At 52.7% G+C, this 22,014-nt stretch overlaps 12 protein-coding genes across 12 annotated transcripts; 5 read left to right on the top strand and 7 right to left on the bottom strand.

Annotated features, from left to right (window-relative positions):
• Positions 1–705: 705 nt before the first annotated feature.
• Positions 706–996, top strand: SPSK_08183 (uncharacterized protein; the record flags this gene model as incomplete). Its single annotated transcript, XM_016734821.1, has 1 exon — positions 706–996. The coding sequence occupies one exon, from the start codon at positions 706–708 to the stop codon at positions 994–996; it is 291 nt and encodes a 96-aa protein (XP_016591089.1).
• A 22-nt stretch (positions 997–1,018) lies between these two features.
• Positions 1,019–1,270, top strand: SPSK_08200 (uncharacterized protein; the record flags this gene model as incomplete). The annotated part of the gene is made up of 1 exon (XM_016734838.1): positions 1,019–1,270. The coding sequence occupies one exon, from the start codon at positions 1,019–1,021 to the stop codon at positions 1,268–1,270; it is 252 nt and encodes an 83-aa protein (XP_016591088.1).
• A 721-nt stretch (positions 1,271–1,991) lies between these two features.
• Positions 1,992–2,795, bottom strand: SPSK_07894 (large subunit ribosomal protein L34e; the record flags this gene model as incomplete). The annotated part of the gene is made up of 3 exons (XM_016734547.1): positions 1,992–2,180; positions 2,469–2,592; positions 2,758–2,795. 3 exons carry the CDS (start codon positions 2,793–2,795, stop codon positions 1,992–1,994), a joined length of 351 nt encoding a protein of 116 aa, XP_016591087.1.
• A 454-nt stretch (positions 2,796–3,249) lies between these two features.
• Positions 3,250–3,844, bottom strand: SPSK_08015 (uncharacterized protein; the record flags this gene model as incomplete). Its single annotated transcript, XM_016734666.1, has 2 exons — positions 3,250–3,486; positions 3,719–3,844. The coding sequence occupies 2 exons, from the start codon at positions 3,842–3,844 to the stop codon at positions 3,250–3,252; spliced, it is 363 nt and encodes a 120-aa protein (XP_016591086.1).
• A 61-nt stretch (positions 3,845–3,905) lies between these two features.
• Positions 3,906–5,552, top strand: SPSK_07393 (uncharacterized protein; the record flags this gene model as incomplete). The annotated part of the gene is made up of 3 exons (XM_016734056.1): positions 3,906–4,153; positions 4,390–4,451; positions 4,483–5,552. The coding sequence occupies 3 exons, from the start codon at positions 3,906–3,908 to the stop codon at positions 5,550–5,552; spliced, it is 1,380 nt and encodes a 459-aa protein (XP_016591085.1).
• Positions 5,553–7,225: 1,673 nt separating this feature from the next.
• Positions 7,226–9,175, bottom strand: SPSK_07236 (NADPH oxidase regulator; the record flags this gene model as incomplete). The annotated part of the gene is made up of 6 exons (XM_016733900.1): positions 7,226–7,246; positions 7,312–8,187; positions 8,265–8,426; positions 8,489–8,824; positions 8,926–9,075; positions 9,161–9,175. 6 exons carry the CDS (start codon positions 9,173–9,175, stop codon positions 7,226–7,228), a joined length of 1,560 nt encoding a protein of 519 aa, XP_016591084.1.
• A 2,045-nt stretch (positions 9,176–11,220) lies between these two features.
• On the bottom strand, positions 11,221–11,448 carry SPSK_10833 (uncharacterized protein; the record flags this gene model as incomplete). Its single annotated transcript, XM_016737098.1, has 1 exon — positions 11,221–11,448. One exon carries the CDS (start codon positions 11,446–11,448, stop codon positions 11,221–11,223), a length of 228 nt encoding a protein of 75 aa, XP_016591083.1.
• Positions 11,449–12,142: 694 nt separating this feature from the next.
• Positions 12,143–12,727, bottom strand: SPSK_08020 (superoxide dismutase 1 copper chaperone; the record flags this gene model as incomplete). Its single annotated transcript, XM_016734671.1, has 1 exon — positions 12,143–12,727. One exon carries the CDS (start codon positions 12,725–12,727, stop codon positions 12,143–12,145), a length of 585 nt encoding a protein of 194 aa, XP_016591082.1.
• Positions 12,728–12,764: 37 nt separating this feature from the next.
• Positions 12,765–13,565, bottom strand: SPSK_07898 (uncharacterized protein; the record flags this gene model as incomplete). The annotated part of the gene is made up of 4 exons (XM_016734551.1): positions 12,765–12,898; positions 12,967–13,044; positions 13,196–13,325; positions 13,398–13,565. 4 exons carry the CDS (start codon positions 13,563–13,565, stop codon positions 12,765–12,767), a joined length of 510 nt encoding a protein of 169 aa, XP_016591081.1.
• A 403-nt stretch (positions 13,566–13,968) lies between these two features.
• SPSK_07923 (large subunit ribosomal protein L13) lies at positions 13,969–14,714 on the top strand (the record flags this gene model as incomplete). The annotated part of the gene is made up of 2 exons (XM_016734576.1): positions 13,969–13,989; positions 14,184–14,714. The coding sequence occupies 2 exons, from the start codon at positions 13,969–13,971 to the stop codon at positions 14,712–14,714; spliced, it is 552 nt and encodes a 183-aa protein (XP_016591080.1).
• A 408-nt stretch (positions 14,715–15,122) lies between these two features.
• Positions 15,123–16,088, bottom strand: SPSK_07787 (urate oxidase; the record flags this gene model as incomplete). The annotated part of the gene is made up of 2 exons (XM_016734443.1): positions 15,123–15,870; positions 15,952–16,088. The coding sequence occupies 2 exons, from the start codon at positions 16,086–16,088 to the stop codon at positions 15,123–15,125; spliced, it is 885 nt and encodes a 294-aa protein (XP_016591079.1).
• Positions 16,089–17,553: 1,465 nt separating this feature from the next.
• On the top strand, positions 17,554–21,912 carry SPSK_06878 (cytosolic regulator Pianissimo; the record flags this gene model as incomplete). Its single annotated transcript, XM_016733551.1, has 1 exon — positions 17,554–21,912. The coding sequence occupies one exon, from the start codon at positions 17,554–17,556 to the stop codon at positions 21,910–21,912; it is 4,359 nt and encodes a 1,452-aa protein (XP_016591078.1).
• Positions 21,913–22,014: the final 102 nt, after the last annotated feature.

The raw sequence follows: 22,014 nt of genomic DNA, 5'->3' as shown, positions 1-22,014 counted from the left end.
TGCGCAAGACGGAGGTTTCCTTGCTTAAAATGTCGTTCTTTAATTTTTTTTGACCTTCAGGCTTTACGTATTAGGAAATAGTGGCGTTTCTCTGACTGCGGCTACGGGCGGAATAATCGCACGCACGACAGGCGCTACTACTACAGGTATCTTAACAAGTGCCTGCACCAGGAACATGCACCAGCGAATACACCTGACAACATCGACTCGGCGTTCGAAGAACAGCTTGGTGAATGGCGACGCAATCCACTAAACCAGTCGCAGTTTACGTGTTTTGTAACAGGTATATACGGCAAGCCGTAGATGCCCATTGCTCTATAACTGTGGCGATTGCATATGCGACTGCCGAGGCGAAAGGCTTTCCAAGACACAGGAGGCACACAATCATTGGCACAGGACGTGTTGGATGGCACTAACTTTCATTGTCCTCGTTCACTGTCAATTAACTGGTTATAATCACAAAAGAGATTGTCCACAAGAGTGGTCGGTCGAGCTACATGGTAGCTTACGCCATGCTTTTCTTATGTATGCCCGGATTCTTTCCTTCTTACTCGTTCTTCCATCCGGTGGGTATCAAGGCTGCGGCGACGTCGTTTACGCCGCGCTCTGTAGCCAGCATATTGAACTGCGATGCCGCGTTGCGAGTGTCCAGGACCTCGACACGCATGCCGAGGGACGTGATGTGTCGTTTCGTGTCGGGACTCAATGGACGTATCTCCGGTCCCAGACCAAGAATCAGCAGATCTGCAAGGCACGCTGGTTAGATTGCTTATTTCGGAGTCGAGATTCTTCTTCGAGCCTTGTTCGGACGGAAAGCGGATTCCTACCTGGTCGTGGCCACACCAGTCCCAGCAGGTTGAAGGCGCTGGTGTCTACCTCCCATTGCCCCTTCGGGTTGACCATGCTCTTTCTGTCCCCCCATGGCCGCCACGAAAACGCCTCTCCACCCACGAGCAGTACTCCGCTGCCGTCCGTGGTCTGGAGACCGCTGTTTAGCTTGAACCCATTCGAATAGCAAATGTCGACCGACGTAGACGGCACCGGCGTGTTGCCCAGTATGTCGAGGCTGCTAAAGTCGGTGGCGTCACGCGGTGCGGATGGTGGATTGCTGCTATTGCTTTCTCGCGGTGAAGATGCTTGTCTTCTTGCTGACGAAGAACTGTGGAAAGGTGTGCAGGGCCAGATTACTGTCGCCCGGGGGAGGGGAAAGAAGGGTGCTGCTCGTGGTCGTGGTGATTTTGCTGTTGTCGAGGTCGAGAAAGAGCTCTGAAACGGACGGCCAGAACGGATACTACCGCGGAGCGCGCGCGGACAACAATTCATGGCTTCGTAGGACTGGTTCGTAGGGAGCGCGTATGAAAGGAGGGCTGTGATTGTTGTGCGTGTCGCTGATTACGATGAGGGCGATGAACAGTTGAACCCTGGCTTGTCGGCTGACGTATTAAAGTGGGAGAAAATCCAGCCGATATTGGCACGTCCGGACTTTACCATCAGACATCCTAGCAACAACTCTCACACTAGTACTGACGCAGAAATACTTCCACAACCAACATATCAATTGAGATATCGGCATTAGGGCAATTGTTTTGCGATGGGTTGCACATTTCAAGACGTATACCGTCAGTCCAAGACAGGTAGACAGCCATAATTTCACGATACAAAAGGGAACGAAGGAGGCAAACACAGACATGCCGCCGCAGAAGTGGTTTTGTGTTATTTTTGTCCTTTTTTTGAGTTACCAGAAATAGAATAAAGGTGTACAGCTGTCGAAGAGCCGGTGGTCTGCCGCAAAAACAGAGCAGTCCGCATCCGTCCTGCCCAACACCATCCTCGTAAATGAAACACCGTGAATAAACCATGAGTTTGCCCGCTTCTCCACTCGGTCGGTACGGCGTTTTTGGAGCCAGCCGTGAGGTCATCCCGTTCCTCCCCAAGCGCTCTTTCCCTCCCTAAACTTTTTGTGCAAAAACAAAAGAGATTCGGCATAACGCTTATTTCTTCTTCTCGGATGCGCTCTGCTCCTTGAGCACCTTCTTCACGATCTTCTGCTCCTCAATAAGGAACGCGCGGACGACACGGTCCTGCACGCAGTTGGCGCATCTTGAGCCACCGTACGCGCGCTGGACGGTCTTCTTGGGCTTCGAGATCTGGGCGTACTGGCGGGGACGCAGTGCGGGGATCTATATTCGTGGGGGAAAACGACGGTCAGCATATAGTCAACACGGCGGTCCAAAATAGCGAAATGGACACTGAGTCATCGGCCCGAGCGAAGAGTTGGATGCGGCGCGAGACAATGAGACAAAAACGGGGCTGGTCGTTCGCATGGAGAAAATTGTTCGTGTCCGTCGGTCATCCAAGGGTATAAGAGATCGATTCGTCGTGTGCCTTTTCATCCATTCCCATTCTCGCTCGGGCCACAACTCGTTCCATTTCTGTCATTTGCCGGTAAGTCGTCGTGGTTCACTTACACCAGGCAGCTTGATGCCGCAGTCACCGCACTTCGGGGCAGTGCCGCGCTTCTTGATGTGGAGGACCCGGAGCTCGCCGCCGGGGGTCTTGACGACACGCGTCAGGTTCGACGACGTGTTGTACCTATTACCATGCCACCAATGTCAGTTGATGCTTGCTCCTCCAAACTGAGTTCGTCGTGTTTATGTATTCTTTCTCCGTTGGATGGGTGAAATCGGGGACTGGATGCCAAGGGAAATGGGCGAAAATCGATTCATTCGAACAAGGATTGGCTGCTTCGTTACGTACCCGTTGCGGCGACGGTAGACAACTCTGTTGTTGGCCATTGTTGCTGTTCGATGTGCTTGGTGATGTGCGATAGAGGGATCGTGAGGAAAACGAAAACTTTCGGGGCTATGAATTTGAGGGAAGGATGAAAAAAACCTAGGAAAATATTTTTGGTGCGTTTTCCAAAGGGGGGCAGCATCACATGACCGACCCCAATAGAAAAAAAAAAGACCAGCCAGAGACTAAACCCGTGTGGCTTAATTGTGGCTCAAATGTGGAGGTCACATGACATTTACTTGTCACTTGTCGTTCCATTCCGCACCGCATGCGACCCACCGCTCTCTACAACGACCACTGAACAGAGATCGAGAAATGTCATCATTTGCAACGAGAGCTTCCATGAACTGTTACGAACCCAATACTCCTTATACTCCGTGACACTGTGAAGAATAACCTCCATGATAAAAACACCGCTAGCCAAAACCTTGTATTTGCGACCCAAGTAACCACCATTCAGAGAGTAGCCCAGTCCGGCTCCTCTCGGGCTTTCCAAGGTTTGATATTCTTTCCATTGCGTCTGCGGCTCAAGGTAGCATGGTCGACAACCTTGCGGAACTCCTCGTTGGTGATGTACTCTTTAAAGCCCTTAACTTCTTGCGCTGCCCCCAAGAGCGACGCGTGGCTTTTGGCATGTAGAATCTCGGCTGTTGCAGGAATCAGAAAATGTGTCAGCAGGTCGAGCGCTCGGGGCTAGGGACAGTCGTCCTTGTCGATTAATTAAGCCCCAGTCCTGCATATGTAGATATAACTTACGTGATGCAGTCGACTCAGTTGTCAACGGTTGGACCATTCTCGGTATCGTACTCCGGAGGCTCCGTAACTTTGGGTGGACATATGTTAACCTGCTGAACCCACTCTAGCCCCTCCTCTGCATCAAAAGAAAACGTGTTGCTGGCGTTGACAGCTCCTCAGAGCAACATACTTTGAGATGAGCCTCTTTGAGTTTTTGGAGAGCGGCTTCAAGCTGCGCCTCGTTCCACTCCTCGAAATTCACGTCTTGTGCGGGAGGTCGCGGGCCTCCTTTACCCGTAGGCCTGTTTGCCGACATGCTCGATTGATATGTGCAGTCGAGGGTTAGGCCACAGCTGTTCGCAGAATCGATGGTCGAGATGAAGCGCGCCGAATTCCTGTCAACCGTGACGCCCCACAATAAGCAGGCCAAAAGATCGCACTGTGGCTTATACGTATCACGTGATAAATCAAATTCGCCAGTGTCGTTTTTGACAAAGGTACAAAATAGACCGTATATCTTCATCGGGCACACTGTCCAGCCTCCCGCATTTGCACTGCACACCAAACGCCTCGACTCCATCGAACCATCATCGCACGCGTCAAACTGCATCACTGAGATCGCTTTGTTACTTTTGTCACTTTCAAAACAGTGTCCATATTTCATTGGGTCTAGCCTCGATCAAGTCTGTCACAGCGTGTGTCGAACACAAGGCGTGTTTTTCGCCTCTCCCTTTTATTGGACATTCTTTCAACCTGTTCCTCCCTCTGGCATCGTCGTTACTATCGTCACGCGCTGACCGTATCATACACACGGTGATCCAACTTCCGACCTTCTTTCGCAAACCCCTTTAGAAGTTTCAGTTGTAGCAACGCGGTTGCTGCTCCTGAGCTTCGCTACCGCCTCAACCACGGACAAACCACGGGTATTCTTCCCGGCCGACTTCTCTCCCACAGAGACCTCTGTCATCGACTCCACCGTGGCTTCCGCATCAACACACCCGGGGACCCCCAACACAAACGGGACCAACGCGCCGCAGCCACCCGCGACCGGCCAACCGTTTCCCGATAGCGAAGGCTTTGAGACCGATACTTCTGCGCTTCTGGCGCAGGGACAGACATTCGCGCTGGCTTCCAACGCCCCCCAGCAGCCTCCGGCGTGGAGCCTGGGGTCCACCGCGCCCGGTACGACACCGATCCCCCAGAACCAAGGCACCCCGGCGCGTACTAATGGAACGGCGAATGGTGCAATCGCCGCGTCTACACCGATCGGCGCCGTGACTCCCGCCCGCCAATTGATCACTGCCAGCACACCTGCGACCTCGCCGGCCACCACGACTCTGGTCGCGCCTCCCGAAGGCATCTACCGCTCGTTTGATGATCTTTTAACTGCCGTCCAGCGCGTCGCAAAGGACAACGGCTACGGCATCGTCAAACTTCGCGCCTCCAACTACCGCGATGCCAAACCGACGCGCTACGACCTCGTGTGCGACCGTGGCGGCGTCAAGTACAACAGCACTGCGAAAAAGCGCAACCCATCCACGCGCAAGGTCGATTGCCCCTTCCGTGCCAAGGCTGTTTGTGAGGTGTCGCTGGCCAACCAGTGGCGCTTTGTCGTCCAGGAGTCCCGTCACAACCACGAGGCTCGCGTACCGGCCGCTCCTCCAGGCCAAGAGGCGACGCCGATTGCGCAGAATCTGCGCAGTTTTACGAACAAGCTCGACCGCATTAGCCATGATGTCAGCCACGGCTTCCAGGAGATGAACAGCCGCCTTGATAAGTTTATGGAGTCGATCGAGAAGCGCCTCGAAGCCGTGGAGCAGCGTCTAAATAACAATCTGGTCATGGCAAACGCCATGCCACCAAACTTGGCCAATGGCCTCGGAGGCGGCATGCCTGGCCAGCAAGCTGTCCTGGACAGTCGCTTGAACAATGTCGAAGCAAGACTCAACGCTATGGAGACGCGAGGCTTGGACATGCCGCTGGATGACGTCGACTCTCGAATGTTGTCAACAGGCGTCATGTAGCAACGTGATCAAAGCAACAAGTCTACATCTTCACCAACTGCAAGTCCTCTTGCCAGGACAATGCATCCACACTTGGCTTAATAGCCAAGGCTGTCGACAACATTCTTACTCTTCCCGCTCGTATTTGGGTTGTGGTTTTCTTTGAGGTTTTGTCGTATACATCCGTCTTTGCTCTCTTTTCCGACCCTTTCTATGTCTTTCCCCAGATACTTCATCCGTCCCTTATTTTGTTGCTCATTTCGTTTTACCACTATCTGTTGGTGGGTGAGCGACAGTTTGCGCACGACATTGGCTCACGTCAGTCCGGCTCTGATCGTTCCTTTGTTCACGATCTATAAAATAATTAGGGACGAGAGTTTCGATTACTCTCCTGTGACAAGAAGGTATACGGTCAGTGCCGGCTTGCCTTTTGTATTTTTTGTCTGTATTCACGTATCACCCTTTTGTACTTTATCCTGCTGGCCTTGTCATATATTTGTTTCGGTTTCCTAGTTTTGTGGCAATCACTTTCTTTGCTTTCGTTTTCATTTTGTTGCTTTGGGTGTTTTCTGTCTTCGAGTCGGACATCTTCACAATATTGGGTTGGGTGGTTATATTGTCAGGATACCCTACACAACAATGTTCGATGAAGTGTAGTTTATGCGGCGCAAGGTCAGGAATTGCGTTTTTTTTTTTACTTTCGGGACTCGATATGCAGCGTCCTGATGTTTTATAATATCCGGTCGACTATGTTCCTGTGTGTATGTCTCAAAGGCCTACCCTTTTCTCAGTCTCTTTTCAAAATACTTCGATACAAAATATGGAATTTGTACAACGCAATACGAACTATTACTGATATGCATGTGAGATCGACCAGTTATATGATTTCCGGTGTATTTCAGACCATAATTTATTAGCATGCTTTCTTTACCTACGTGTTGAAGATTAATCTCACGTCTCAATCGCCCTGACTGTTGTGTTTTATAGAGTATAACAGTTCCGTCACTCATTATGCTCAAGTGGGTAGCAGCAAAGTGCCAAAGACAATGATCAAGGCTGCTAAATCAGACAACGATGTAGATCCCGCGTACAAATCTATTTTTATCAGCCCAAAGAAGGTAACCGGAATGGAGACTAGTAATGCAGGTCAGCACCTTGTACGTCTTAACAGGGTCGCAATGCCCATGAGCACAATTATTGTTTTTGTTCTTATGTATTTAAAATATGTTGGAAACAGACGTTGATATACTCCGTAAGATATAGAAACCCTTTCAAATCTAAATGGCAAGAAAATACATAGTGCAGGTGAGAATATTAAACCAAAAGACTCAAGCTTATTAACAGGCGACAGAAAGCGATGGCATGGGACGAATGTGTAAGGTAGAATAAGGTGTGACGAAGTCGACAAGCTTTATGTAATAAGCTCGTGGGATAGACAGAAATGGACGCTTGTAGAGTGGTTATTATGTACACAGCCCAGGTGCTGAAAGTGTGCAATAAGGGCATTAAGAAAGAAGGCACGAAAACCAAAGCCAGGTAGCGGCGAAATTGGACATGAAAAGAAATCAAAGCTGCCGTAAATAAACCAAGGAGACATAGAAGTTCGTCCAGAAAAGCTAGCCTATCACAGGGTTTGAAGGGGTATAAAGGTCTCCTAAAGCTGCCAAAGGAGCAAGTGTGTAAATGTGTACATTCTACATCTCTTGAATCCAGATCTGTGAGATGGGTAATTAGCATGCGACTGTGAGTAAGAAACGACACAGAAAAAGATAAAACTCACCTCCATCTTTCCGATATCCAGTCTCTGCTTGCGTGCATTTGACTTCGCGGTCATCACAATCATTTCGAGGTCGTCCTGATCGCCCATGGTGACCATGTCTCCGTCTGGGCCGTCATCATCGCGAACCTTGATCTTAAACCGACGGCGAATGCCAAACTTCTCGCGGATACGGTCCACGAGATCGGGGAATTCAATGGCAGCACCGATCATGATGTACCGAACGTCATCAGCATGGACCTTAACCCGAATCTTCCGGATTTCTGGTCTTCTGGACTGGCCGCGAGAGCTTCCGGACATGGAGTTCGTACCAGGGCGGCGGCTTGAGACCATCTCGAAGTCGCCCTCGTCGAACGAGCCGTCATCGTAGTCGCTGCCACCTTCGTCCTCTTCTTCGATATACCTTTGCTGGGGCCGTCTGCCTGAGTTTTGCGAGCGGCTGCCTCTGTCGTTTCCCCCCCCACCTTGGTACATGTCGTAGAGCTCGTCTGGGTACGCGTCCTCCTCGTCGACTTGTTGCCGTCGCGACTGCGGTGGACCGCGCTGTGAGAAACTCCGCGACGGCGCTGTCGAGTTGGAGCGCTGGACTCTCGGGCGGCCGTCTTGTGGCGAACCCGCCTTCTCGTAGCGGTCGTTGGGGCGCGTTCGATCGATATTAAGCTTCGCTGGCATCGGCTTTGGGCCGTTGCGAACGGACGCGCCTCTGCTGATGCCACCCTGCTTGTCGTTCTCGGGTGGTGGTGTAGGTGGAAAGACGTTGCGGCCAGCGGGAGGTTCGGACTGTAGCCTCCGGCTCTGGATATCGGCTTTGACGAGGTTGGTAGCGGCAAACGAGATGTTGTCTGCCGGGCGGTCATCTTTGACGTCGACCATGCCGGCCTAGGAATTTTAAAGCGGTCAACAAGTGTCCCCACATGTATCAAGATGCAGATACGGCGTGAAATAAGTGAACCTACATTTTTGATTTCGGAGCCAGCGAAACCGGTGAAGGCGTTGGCGCGATCAGAGGCCGCGACTAGACGAGCCTTGCCGAGATAGTCTTTCGTCTTCAAGTTACGGACCTTGGCCTCGTTTGGCCGGTAAACCACGCCGACGGGAATTGAGAAGACAGTGTAGCCCTGTCCGAAAATTAGCCGTCAGGTATGTAAGTGGATCACGGGTTTAACAGAGAAGAACAAACCTCGGCTTCTTCGCGAATAGCCTCGTCGATGACATTGTGGTCTTCGACGACCTTCTCCTTTACGGCGTACGACAGATCCTGCATACCGGCATCTTTCTGCTGCAGGTAGATGTAGCACAGACCGCGGTTGAACAGAACTTCGCATGAGTACAGTTTGAACAAAAGGCCGAGCTGTGCGTAGTCGATCATAGTATTGCCCCGAAGATAGAGGAGTGTATCGTTGAAGTTGGCCAGGGCTTCTTCGAAGTCACCAAGCAGAAAATTCGACACGCCCTGCTGGAAATAAGAAACCGCGAGATACTGGTCTAGACGAACAGCGCGCTGGTAGCACTCGACCTGCCAACAGGAGCAAAGAGGGTTAGTATTGTGTCGGCCCGGAAGATCAATGTAAACAACTCCTGGAGACGAAAGGAACTAAGGAGTCAGGACGGTCTTACAGCTTTCTCGTGCTCGCCAAGCGTGGCATGGATAACGCCCATGTTGAAGAGGATTTTGGAAGTGTCAGAGACTTTCTCAAACTCCTTGAGGGCCTCGTCGAACTCATTGTTGTCGTAGTTGCTCAGCGCGGCCACCCACGTTTCGATTTCCTACACGGCGCAAAGAGCGCCAGGTCAGTACCTTGGACACATGGCGAACAGTGCCTGCTCTGTGAATGTTGGAGGACAAGTATACCTGTTTGAGAGACATGGCTGCTAAATGTCGTGTTGCTGACAACCGAACACCGTCTGAGAATTGAGAAGCGGTGAGGGCGAGTCAAACAGTTCAGTCAACGTAAGGCTGTTGCGAGAGGCTTGGATGAGATTCCAACTCTCTTCGAAAACAGCTACGGGGCAAAGGAAGGCGAAGAGGTGGCAGGACGGATATATGGATCGAAGGAACCAAAATAAAGAGAACCACACAGGGAGAAAACGGCAATGCTATTTGCGGGAAAATGGCCAAACAAGTGAGCCCAGCCCCGAGAATAGAAAATGTGCTAGCGAGCTTTAAGAGGTTGTATCGTGGGCTTTTGGACTTTTCTTTGGGAGTCGTCGGGCGCTTGCGCCAAGGTCAAGAAAGGAAAGGCTTCCCCTCCTTTGCGGTCTGTTCTGCACGAATGCTGAGAATGCACATGCAGGTCCCACACCTTCTCCGATGGGAATATTTTTGGTGATGGTGATAGTGACTGGTGACTGCGTGCTGTGTCTGGTTTGTGGTGTCTTCTTCAAAGAGCTTAAACGAGCCGCAAGTGCGGTTTGCGGAAAGACTGCCTCGCGCTGCGAGTCGAGTCGTAAGGGTGGTGCTAAGAGCCGGGAACGAGAGACGAAAGCAAGTTTGCTGCTGTTTACTGCGGGCGAGATATAACTATTTGAATGTTGATTGTCGGTGGTGATGTTGTAATTGGAAAGAGACAAAGACACGATCCGAAGAGGAACAAAAGAAAATAAGAAAGACACCAGAGGAACAGAAAGAAGACAGAAGAGGCAGGGGCGGTAGGAAAAAGTGAACGAGGAAAGAAAAAAGGCAAGAAGGAACGGGACAAAAGCAAGCAAAGGCACGGGAAGGGATTGGGACGTTTCGTCGGTCGAATGTTTGAGAAGCAGAAGGGGCGTGTGGGCTGGTTTGCTGGGATATGGGCAGGCAACGAACAGGGGACGGTATGCATGCTGCAACGCAGCTGGTAAATCGAAGAGGCAAAAGGCCTGGCCATGCCTGACAGAGAGCGTCCGTTCAGAGCATCACGTCGTACTTTCGTCTATCGTATGTGGTGCATCTCCGCTTGAGCCCATTGGGATGGGCGAAAGACGGGGCAGGGGCAGGCACGACTCAGGGTGACAGAGCGAGGGGAAGGAGGTTGGAGGGGAAGGTGCTGGTTGGCTGTGCGGAAATGGCGTGGGTCGCACCTGAGCGTGGCCTGGCCAGGGGGTGGCAGGAACGAGGATATGCAGAATTTGGTTCAGAACATCCTGAACCACTGGGTGACAGTGCACAAAGTTTGCAATCTCCATATATGAAAAGGCTGTGAGCAACACGGCAATTGACCCAAATATGGTTGGGTGGCGATGACCAGCATTGGCCAACAATGGATGTGCGAACCATCGAACCTGCATCGAGGCGCCCACACTTTGGGAAAAGATGTGCAGCATGCCCTGTGGTGACGCCCATTTTGCAAGATCGCGAGACGCAGCACGAAGCCCATCACATATACAGACTTGCACAACCAATTCACGGACAGTTCTGTCTCTAGATCAACTCTACTTGAACTACAGAAACAGGCAGCACGGCCGTCTGGCAAGCCAATCAGCCAGCGAACCACGCACTGGTACCGTACCATGGCTGGTCGAGATGCTCTTGGAATCGAACGACGCAACGAGGCAAGACTGGCTCCATTAGACTCCCTCATGCTCGAGAACATACTTCTGAGGTGCAGACCGGCGCCATTCAACAGGTCTCTGCGTCTTTCATCCCATTGTGAATATGGCCACGAGATGCTGCCACCATCGAAAATAGGATTGGGAAGGGCCTGGTCTGCGGCCAGGTCAACTTTCATCACATTGGCAACCAGGCGGCTACATGACTGCTGCGATACGTCGTACGTTTGGCGAGAAACAAAATTACTGTCTTTGATTGGTATATCTTGGAACAGAAGTACGAAAAGGGACAGGTTGGCAGAGGGCTACCGTGGATGTCGGCACGCGATTCGGCTCGAGTCGAATTTAGCGTGACTAGTCCACTAGAAATGCTTCCATTCGACACTAAATCACCCTAAAAATACCTCTGTGAGCCATCACATCCGAATGCCGTCCAGCACATAACGCCCAGGCAATCTTGCTGGTGCGGGTCACCATCACAGGCCCCGCTGCCCGATTTGGCATGACGGCAGGCTTGGGCCCCATCAATGCAATGTGAGCATAGCCGGTCACAAGCCATTGCGAATCAGGGCCCGGCCTCCCCTTCTTCACCTCATGCACCAAGTGTTCCATGTCGTGGCGGTATACGCTGATTCGCTGACACTCAGTTAATCGACCCACTTTGGCCCCATCGCAAACCAGCGGGCGTTTCCAAGGGCGCGTACAGAGTCTCAAGTGGCACAGCATCCATGTCCAATGTCTGGCTGCGAGTCTCTTTCCCAAACGCCAAGAACTCTGATCAATCGTGGCGGGTCTTGGGTTTTGGTCTCCGCCAAGAACACGGCAAACTTACGACGAACTGAGTGCAGCACACCGTAAGACAGAGCTGGCGACACGAGACGTTGACAAGGATATGGCTGGGCCAGAATTCGATATGAAAACACTGGGCACTACGTGGGACTTAGTAAGAAATAGAGTGCTATAACGAACTCTTCAGTCGTTGCTTCAGACTCCATTTGGAAATCCAAATCCAACTGCCTGTTGACAATCAGAATACAATGTACATTCAGCATATGGTCGACGGTGAGGCTAGACACATCCCCGGTGAAAGAGGTCTTTAGACTTTTAACGGTTGGCAAACCTCCTATTGAGTCTTCTTGCCCGTACTTGACTCGAATGTGGCTGTCCGACCATGCCCGAATGTGAGCCTCATGCGATGTTTGCAAAGGTCTTGGTCGTCATCGTGTCGGCATATTATGCTTCGGTTTTTTTTTCGGGGTTCATTTGATTGTAATTCGCTTATGCTATCGTAGCATAAAACGCCACTCTACAGCATGCCTTTCTTGACCTCGTCAGCCCGCTCCTGCCAGAGCGTCTTCCCTGTGCACGAGCACACCGTCTTGTCGTTGTCCCATACGCCGGCACTCCTTGCAATGACACCGACAACCGTGTTCTCGTCGTTCTGTAGGGGTGCCGCGCCAGCCTGCGACTCGTCACGAGGCGACACAACCAAGGCATGTCCAATCACCTCCCAGACCTGGAACGGGCGGTCCAGGAACACAGAGCCGCGACCGTCGGCGCCGATCTCGACAGTGCCGAGATCGCCCTGCCTTGACACCTGCTTCTCGCCAGCGGCGGCAGCGCTGCCCGACCAAACGGGCCCGGCCGAGAGCACGCCGTGCTTGAGATCGCCAAACTCCCGAATGCTCGCATAGTAGCGGCCAGGAGCTACACCGAGTATTGTGAGGTCAATGACGGTGACGTCAGACGACACCTGGACCATTCGGGCCAGACCCCGGACGTAGCGGTCCTTGTCGTCACTGTCCTCAGCTGCCGCAGGCCCTTGGTTATGGTGGTAATATGTTTCAAGGATACTGACAGCTGCATCTTTAAAGATCAAGTTCGTTAGCATATTTTTGTCTCATCTCTTTATTCCATCCCTTTATTTTTCAGACCCGTGTTTGGAAAAGCTTGGCCTTTTTTTTTGGTCCCTTTTTCTTATCGTCCGACCAGGGGCCATGCATCGCCTGTGTAGACCCCGGGCCCGTGACGTGGCTGTAACGGTGTTCGTACACTCTCCGTTCTGGAATGTTTTACGGGTATGCTCCGTACGGCCATATAGAGAGGCATGGGGAACAGGGTCATACTCACTGTTCGATGTTCCCGAACCCCGGAGAATTGCATCTCGTCCAGTCTCCTGGATGGCCTTGACAATGGCAGACGGGGGTGCTACGGTTTTAAACCCAAGTCAATAATCAAGCATTCGCAAAGACCCCTTTCCACCACGGAAAATAAGGGGGAAGGAGGTAGAGGAAATGGGAAAAAGGAAAAGAAGAAAGAAATAAAGAATAAAAGAACCGAAAGAGAAGAGCCAAATTACCTGTCCCTTCGATCGAAACCAGCTGGTCTTTTAGATTACCCTCTACTTTGGAAATCCCAGACACCTTGTACAGGGCGTCGGAAACGTCCTTGACACAGCCATCACAAGAAAGGGGCACTGCGAACAGTGTCTGTTCAGTTGGTCAGTATTGCAGTTTCGGATGTAAACCAGTTGAATCGGAAACACAGAAAAGGAAACATACCCGGAAAGAGTGTGTCACCGTCATCGTGGGCTTCACGCCTTGATGGGCGTTTTTTGGTATTGCGTCGGTTGTGGAGGCCGGACCACGTCGGAAGAGATATCCTGTTGCAACGGCCGTGAGGGCAAAGCCAGAGATCGTGCCGACAAAATATTTGTTCGCCGTTTTCATCGACTGGCTAGAGATCTATGCGAAGTGGTAGCAGGGCGTTGTGATGAAAAGCGAATTCGGTCCTTGTGGACACAGTTATGGGATGTCGTGAGCAGCTGCTTTGAAATCACTCTTCGATATCGGCCGACTACTGAGCTTGACCTCTATCTGATCAACTACGACAGCTTGTGCTACGCTAAAACGGACCTCTGTTGTCGGAAACTGCACTAAATTGCCGTGCTTTCGGGCGAACACATGGACCCATTTATCACGTGATAGTGTCCGGAACCAAGCGACGTAAATTTTTGGCCTCGTCGAATATATGTGATGATGATCTCAAGACGACGAAGGCTCACGACTCACTACAGTCCCAACCCGCCAAGCGCACAAATCTCGTCCTGTGCGTGCACACACAGCCGCCGCCATGTCTCAAACACTCGGATTGGTACGTCTACAATATAGTGGGAATTTTGCTGTACACGCACGCGATCAGAGGCGTGATGGGTATCGAAAGGAGCATCCCAGGAACGACAGAAGAGAAATTGCCAGTGCAATTGACGGTCTGAGATTAAAGTCGACTGGTACGGATCCGGGGAGATGCGATATTTGACTCATTGCTAATGCGACGTTTTACCGCAGACGCGGTTAGCCTACTCGCGGACATGGCACCAGATCTCGGCGTCCGCTCCCCACGCTGAGCTCTCGACCATCAAGTCGCCGGAATCAGCAATTACACCGCCCTCGCTCGGCCGCCTTGCCTCGCGTATCGCGGTACTCCTTATGGGCAAGCACAAGCCGATTTGGGACCCCTCGACCGACTGCGGCGACTACGTTGTCGTCACCAACTGCGCAGCACTCTACACGACGGGCAACAAGAAATGGCGCAAGGAATACCACCGCCACAATACACGGCCAGGCTCGCTCAAGACGGTGACCATGGACGTACTGATGGACAAGTTTGGCGGCGCAGAGGTCCTGCGGAAAGCTGTCAGCGGCATGCTGCCCAAGAACCGCCTGCGCGAGAAGAGACTTGCCCGGCTCAAGGCCTTTGAGGGCGACGCACACCCCTACAAGCAGAACGTTGTACGATTTGGCGGCCTTGCGGTCGGCTCTGAAGGCTGGGAGGAGGCCGTTAAGGCGATACGGGACGCTGACAAGGTCAGATTATGATGAACGAGGACCTTGCGGGGAAGCATCTAGGGAAGCGAGAGTTTCTTGAAAATTAAAATCACAGCGTGTATTTCTATGTATAAATAACAACTTCAAACCGGAGATTTTTTTCATTTTGTTTAGAAAGGCGTCTTTTGCGGCGTAAATGTCTGAATGGTGGCGGTTGGGAGTAAAGGGGAGACACAGATTACTAGCCGAAAATAGGCATGTGGAAGTAAATGATGCGAGCGAACATCACATGGTCATACGAGTATGGAGAGAGGTAGACTACCAAACAAAAAGAATCCCGAAAGTGCGCCAGGTTTATGCAACATGAAATGCACTTCAAATCCCCTAGGAAGATCAAATACCCAGCAGAAACGACAAATGGCTACATCCACCACGTAACTATGTCATGACCTCGCTCATCTAGCGAGACACCTCACAGATGATAAGGCCGTTAGGGCCAGACTGCGGCGCAACCACTTCGGCATCCGCACGCGTGTTCTTCGTGCCCTTGTACCAAGACATGTCAATGTCAAAGTAGTGCTTGTTGGGCAAAGAATACGTGACGGTCGCGACGTCGGGTGTAGTCTCCAGAATCTGTTCGGCCATCTTGTACATGGTGGCTTGGACCGAAGCACTCTCGTCGTTGGCAAAAGTCTTCATCGTGATGTTGCGGGAGTCCTCCCACGCCTTGTCAAACAGGGCCACATTCTCCTTCACGCCCGCCACGTTGGGAAACGACTTCCAGGTCCACGTGCAGTCAACGTCGGTGCTCAAAATGCGGTCCCAGGTTTCGGGCAGCGTCGTATACTCGTCTTGGATGTAGCCATGGAAAGCCGAGCCGGTGCTCTTCAGAACTGTCAGGCCAGTAATGCTGCTGTTCAGCTCAATGTTGTCGCGGGTAACCACGGCCTTGACGTTGCGGGTCTCCTCGCTGTCGCGCAGGAAGCTGTGAGGGTGATCCGCACCATCAATCACCATGCGCGTCCAGCGGTGCACTTTGACGGAGACGTGTGCCTTGGAGATGTGCGCATAGGTCTCGAGGAAGTGCGAACCCAGGATGCTGGCATACAGCTCAGGCGGGTTCACGGGGTTCTCCTTCGCCTTGATGTATATGGTGTTTTTAATCGAGTCGGTTGCGACAATCACGCTGTTGTCGGCTTTGGTGTACCTATAGAATGCGCGAAGCACAGGTTAGAACGCTTCTGCACTTCCTTTACATCTGCATCTACTCCCGGCATAGGCCACTTACGACGTCTCAATCTCGCCCTCAAGCAGACAGCATACGGTCATCTCCGTGACCGTGTGGACACCCGTCTCTTTGTCCTTGTGCACCTTGTAGACACGGACATTGTCCTTGCCGTAGCGAGCTGCCGACAAACTAGGCATTGTAGCGGTCGTAAATGGTGGTGTGGGGAGTGTTGAAGGGAGCAATTGTGAAATACCAAGGAATGAGAGTGAATAACAACAAGAACTTTGTAAATGGAGGCGGAAACCAAGACAAAAGACGGAGAGTTGGAACGGAAGGAAGCTACAAAGACAAGGGCTAGAGGGGACGGGGAGAGGCTAGCATAATATATGTCGGTCGGACGACGGTTTCGTGGTTGCTTCTATTTCCTTGATACTACAAGCACAACTGTGCAATCTGGAAGGAGCGATAGGCAGCGATCAACTTGTTACGGCGCGCAGAGAAGCAACACAAATCGACAAAAGAGAAATCTCGGCCGCGTGCGACGGAAAACGCCATTTGCATCGGCCCAGAGCAGAAAAGGATGGCGCGGTGCATTATCGAAGCCCAGGATCTGGCGGGGCGCAACTTTCCATGTGCCTGACGGGCCGAACGGTCTATGATGGTTTGCAAAGCTCCGCCTGTGGTGCAGAAGGTCTGGTGGGATGTACATAGGTGAGGCAGAAAAGTGGAGAACCGGAGCCCGCCGATAGCCACTTCGACGATGGTTTTTGCTGCGGGCTTCGGAGGAATGAGCGACCCTCAAGCATATTGGAGGCACAGACGTTAAATATCCAGGCCGTTAATCGGTTACAAGGAAACGCTTATCGATACGAATATGAATTGAGGAGATGTACGTTGCATCAGACTCTTTCGACGTCATCCGTCCTAAATAGATGCACCAATTGGTTGTACGATGTATTACGGAGTACGAGAGGTGCAGTATGCGTTCAGAGGTTTTCAAGAGCAAGCGGCTTTGCAGGTCGTGATTGCGGCTGTTAAGCCACAACTACACATTAGCCCCTCCTGAGAATATTACATAATGCAAATTACAGTGGGGCGCAGTGCCTGTAGTGAGCCTGCCATTTTTTGGCTTAGTCCAGCATAGCAGGAGCCACCAGCCATGACGGCTGTGGACTGGAACGAGCACCATCGTGGTCCTGGAGCAGTCTGTGTTAATCGAGATAGACGACCAAACGCGCAGCATCAACAGCACCGGATGCCCATCAACTGTAAAACAATTTGTTCGCAAAAGATACTCTCACAATAGGTCCTTTCCACACCACGCAATAACGGTCGACTTTGGCGAGTCGCTTCAACATTCTAACGTACCTCCCAAAGAACGACCCGATTGGCAGTAGCCTCCTTTTCGCGGTCCTCCATCTATCTGCTTTAGAATACCATGTTCTGGCTGGCCCAGTCATCGCGGACAGGCATCCGACTATAAGCTCTTTACCTGCCACCTTCCCCGGCTTGCCCTGATAGCGACGATCCTGGGGTCGAACCTCGTGCGACGTCCAACCCTTGCATCCACCTCCAACTGCCATCGCGAATGCGCAACATCGCCGGATGTGTACGCCGGCAAACCGTGTGCACAGCTAGAAGCTGATGGCCGGACCTACCCCGATGCTGGGTGCTTCGGCAACGCCCACGCAGAGGTCCTTTGCTGCTCAGCAAACAACAGGTGCTACCACCGCGAACCCACCACGGACCAGCTTTGATCGTGATGGCCTTCAAATACCCAACTCCACGAATGCGGCCGCGTCATTCGGTGGCCGGAGCCTTGCAGCTTCTTCGGTGATGTTTACTCCTCGAGGATCGTCACTGAACCCTTCTCCCGCTCCAGGGAGTTTTGTATCGGACACGCGCCAGGCCCCAACGTCTCGTGGCGGCTCCCGGCTTGACATGTACAACACCGACAAACTCCCAGATATCGACGATTTCGACGAAGACGATGACACGGCAGAGATCGAGCGGTCTCTTGCTGCATTAAAAGATCTCCTCAACCGAGAGCTCAAAATTAAGGAAGGCAGCGAGAACATGCTCGAAGCCCTGAACAGCAAAAAGGCTAAACAGACCAAAGACCAGCGCTTACGCGTTGAGGCAGAACTCTCTTCTTCCAACCAGCGCATCAGAGAAATTCGGAGTAAGATCACCGAGTTTCAACGACCCCGGCCGGCACCTTCGACACCCTCCAAGGTGCGCCCAGAGCCAGCTCCCTTACCAGCTGGCTTGCGGTCTCCACAACATACGTCACGCAGCGGAGCTGGCTCGGATGTGGAAGAGCAGACGGAATCGCCGACATTTGTTCTAGCAGAGATTCTACGAGCATTAGAGGTTGAAGGCATGCCCCCAGAGTACTACGTCGCCCGCGCAAACTCTCTTGTCGACCTTTTCAAGCGCCACCCGACCTTGAAATACGATCTTGTCTGGTCTGTGTTTGGCGTGCGCATACAGAACATGCTGCTTAGTGACCACAGAGAAATCATGGCAGCTGCCTACCGCATGACGCGATACGCTATCTCGGACGTCACCTCCCTCAAGAAGATCAGAACGCTCTATACGGACTATTTCGTTGTTCTGTCTCTGATCAAAGACCGCAAGGCCGATGTAGAGCGAGAGCAGGCGCTCAAATTTGTGAGAGCCTTCTTAGAGACAAAAGACGGTGTCCGCGAGCTGTCACGGGCTGTCGTCCGCACCATTGCCGCTGTGGCCGAATCAGCTGAAGATAGATTGCGCCCGATCTGCCTGGAGACATTGGCTGAGATTCTGGTTCGCGACCCGGGCCTGCTCATTGCGTCGGGTGGCCTCTCTTCTCTGTCTGAAGCTTTGTCAGATGGCTCGTACAAAGCACCGGAGAGCTTGACTTCTGCAATTCTCTTCCTCCTGGACGCACCACAGCGGAGAAAATATCTGCGACCCGGGCACGAACTGGAGGTGCTGTTTACCGCTTTCACAGATCAGTTCTTTGCTACCGAAGCGGTCCTCAAGCAGAATGCCAAAGCAATCTCATCCGCCCTCAAGACATGGTCTGGCATCATGACTTTGTCGATGTACGATTTTCGGGCCATACGATCCCTTGTTGCGAGCCTTGCCCTTCCTAGCCCTTCCATAAGGGAAACGGTACTAGAGCTCATCTACTCGCTCCTGCGCATCAAGTCGCCGGCCTGGGCTACATCCTTTCTTGCCGGCCGCCGCTTGACCACATATGGCCGCGTGGCGAGCCTCAAGTCGTCAACAGAGGCAAAACCGTCTGGTGTGTCATATTCTGATGACGACGGTGGCGAGCAAAATTTTGTGGAGCATTATACAGCTCTTCTCCTGGCTGTGTTCATCAAATCTGGCCTTCTACCTCACTTGTTGCATCTCACCCAAGATATAGACAACCCAATGCTGAGGCGGAAGTCTACGCTTCTCATCGGCGAAGTCCTCCGTCTGTCGAGTCGCCTTCTTCCGCCATCATGGAGCAAAGACTTGCAATTGCTCCCAGAGCTATTTGCGGCGGCCGCAAGTTTCCAGGACGAATCGCATTTCATTGCCAGTGCTACAGTCTATCAGATTAGCAGTGTCAGTCGAACGCTGTACCGTTCAACGCCATCGTATTGGGTCACCGGTGGAGACCTCGCTCACCACAGCGTCGACTTTTCAACCCTGTTAGACGAGCAGCCCAAGGCTGGTGCAAACCTAAGCTTCGATGAAGCCACATTCCGCCAACTACAGCTTGACTCGGGCGTCGTCAACAGCTCCAACTATCTCAAGTGGAACTGGGACATTATTTTGAAGATCATTGAAGGTCCTCTGCTCAACGGGAAGCGCCTTGAAGAGGCGGTCCGTGCCTCCAAGTTCGTCAAGCGGCTGTTGAGTTTCTACCGGCCCTTCAAGTACAAGTTCTCCGACATGAAAAGCACAAAAGGCACCCAAAAATACGTCCGCGTTGGCTGTGCGCTGTTCCACACGCTGCTCCAAACACCCGAGGGCTTCCGTTATTTGGGCGACAGCAAACTGATCAGACAAATGGCGGAGTGTCTGGCCCAATGCGATCCAACCAGTGGCATCACAGCCCAGTATCCAATGTTTGCCAAAGACAGGCTAACGGACACGCTCTGTGGTGGCTACTTGCCGATGATTGGGGTCCTGAGCAGCGATCCCAGGGGCCTCCAGATGATGGAGCGGTGGCGCATGTTCAACATGATGTACCACATTGTCGACCTGAAACAGCGACCGGATCTGATCAAGCTGCTCTTGTCCAACTTCGACTACTCGGTCAACGGCCACCAGCGCGTTCTGCTGTCGAAAGCGTTGACCGCAGGGACAAAGGACATCCGCATCCATGCCACGAACGTGCTTCGCAAGTATGTCGTTCGATCCAGCTCGGTTGCTATGCTCAGCAACGGCGTAGGCGATTCAAAGTGGGCAATCCAGCTACTCGTGACCCAGCTCTACGACCCGGAAGTCGAAGTCTGCGCCACGGCCGTCAAGATCCTCGAAAAGGCCTGCAACAGTAAACATTCACTCGAGTTTATCGTTGAGTGCCGGCCGGCGCTCGACCATCTTGGCGAAATCGGCGCACCTCTGTTACTACGGTTCTTGTCAACCTCGATCGGCTACCACTACCTGGACGGATTGGACTACATCAGCAACGAGATGGACGACTGGTTCCTCGGTCGCAACGACGCCTACGTGGACTTGATTGAGGCAAGTCTGGCGCGAGCCTTCGTTGAGAGTTCCGACGAGCAGCTTGGACGAATACCTGTTTTCGCCGACGAGAGCGATGTCGACACAGATGCGCACATTCCACCACACTTCTATCGCGAGCTCACACGGACCGAAGAGGGCTGCCGGCTCTTGCGCGAAAAGGGGCATTTTGACGAATTTGCCACCACCATCCGGGATTACGGTATGCAGACGGCCGATGCCGAGCTGATCACCAAGGTCAAAGGCTGCCTGTGGGCTGTTGGCAATGTCGGTGCCATGGAGCTTGGTGCACCGTTCCTCGAGAGCTGCGACGTTGTCGAGCAGGTGGTTAACATCGCGCGGCACCAGCAGATCATGAGTCTGCGCGGCACGGCCTTTTTTGTCATGGGCCTCATCTCGCGCTCTTTGCATGGCTTGGAGATCCTGTCGGAGTTTGGCTGGGACTCCAACACAAACATGCTTGGCGCATCACTTGGATTCTGCATACCGTCCGACCTGTCCCAACTGTTCTCTCTCGACCCTTGGCAATACGCATCCCCCGCATCGATCGTATTGCCGGCCTCGCAGAAGACTGCAAAAACCGAGCTGCCCGCTGTCCCCTTCCGGCCCCGGGCGGACACCATTCCAGGCGACGACACGCCGGCATCCCTTACCGCGGCAGAATCCGCCGGGGAGGCTGCCGCTGTAATCTTGGATGCCGATCCGACAAACCAACGGATCTTGGAACTCGTTGTCGACCTAGGCAACATGGTCATTGTGAAGCGTGCAGCGTCTGAGCTAATGCACATTAAGAATAAGGAGGGCATTGCTCCATTCCGGCAGCCAAGACTGTTCCGCAAGGTTCTTTCGCAGCTCGAATGCCGGCACTATCCACTGAGCATCCGGCGCATGGTACTTGACCTGTTCGACCCAAGTGTGATGCGGGGCATTGTGTTTGAGGAGGACGGGGACGAGTCGGAGGAAGAGGAAGATGACTCAGAGGAGGAGGAAGAGGAGGCGCCAACGTACACGGGCAAAGGCCATGCAAACGAGGGCGGCCGAGCTGTGCGAGGAGAGCATGAAGGTGGAGAAGACGAGGACAGCGACGGCCTCGGAGAAGATACCGACGACGAGGAAGCGTCTGGCCCCGGCGACAGCGAGGAAGGGGAAGAGGAAGAGGAAGAGGACGAAGGGGACGAAGAAGACGAAGACAGCTCAGGCGACGAACAAAAAACAGAGCGGCAACGGAGCATCAGCGACCCTGCGGAGCTCCAGCGTCGAGACACGGCAAGACGACGGCCAGCGAGATAAGGCTCGCTTCCTCGGCTGGCAAAATCATCATTGTTTCTTGTACTATTATACATTTTGAGGGCCAAAACTAACCCAATACGCGGAGCGTCTTGGGTGTCTTGT

This window comes from Sporothrix schenckii (genome assembly GCF_000961545.1).
Source record: "Sporothrix schenckii 1099-18 chromosome Unknown Cont41, whole genome shotgun sequence".
Taxonomy (NCBI): domain Eukaryota; kingdom Fungi; phylum Ascomycota; class Sordariomycetes; order Ophiostomatales; family Ophiostomataceae; genus Sporothrix; species Sporothrix schenckii.
Note: the sequence above shows the minus strand (reverse complement) of the source record. Positions and strands in the feature narration are given on the sequence as shown.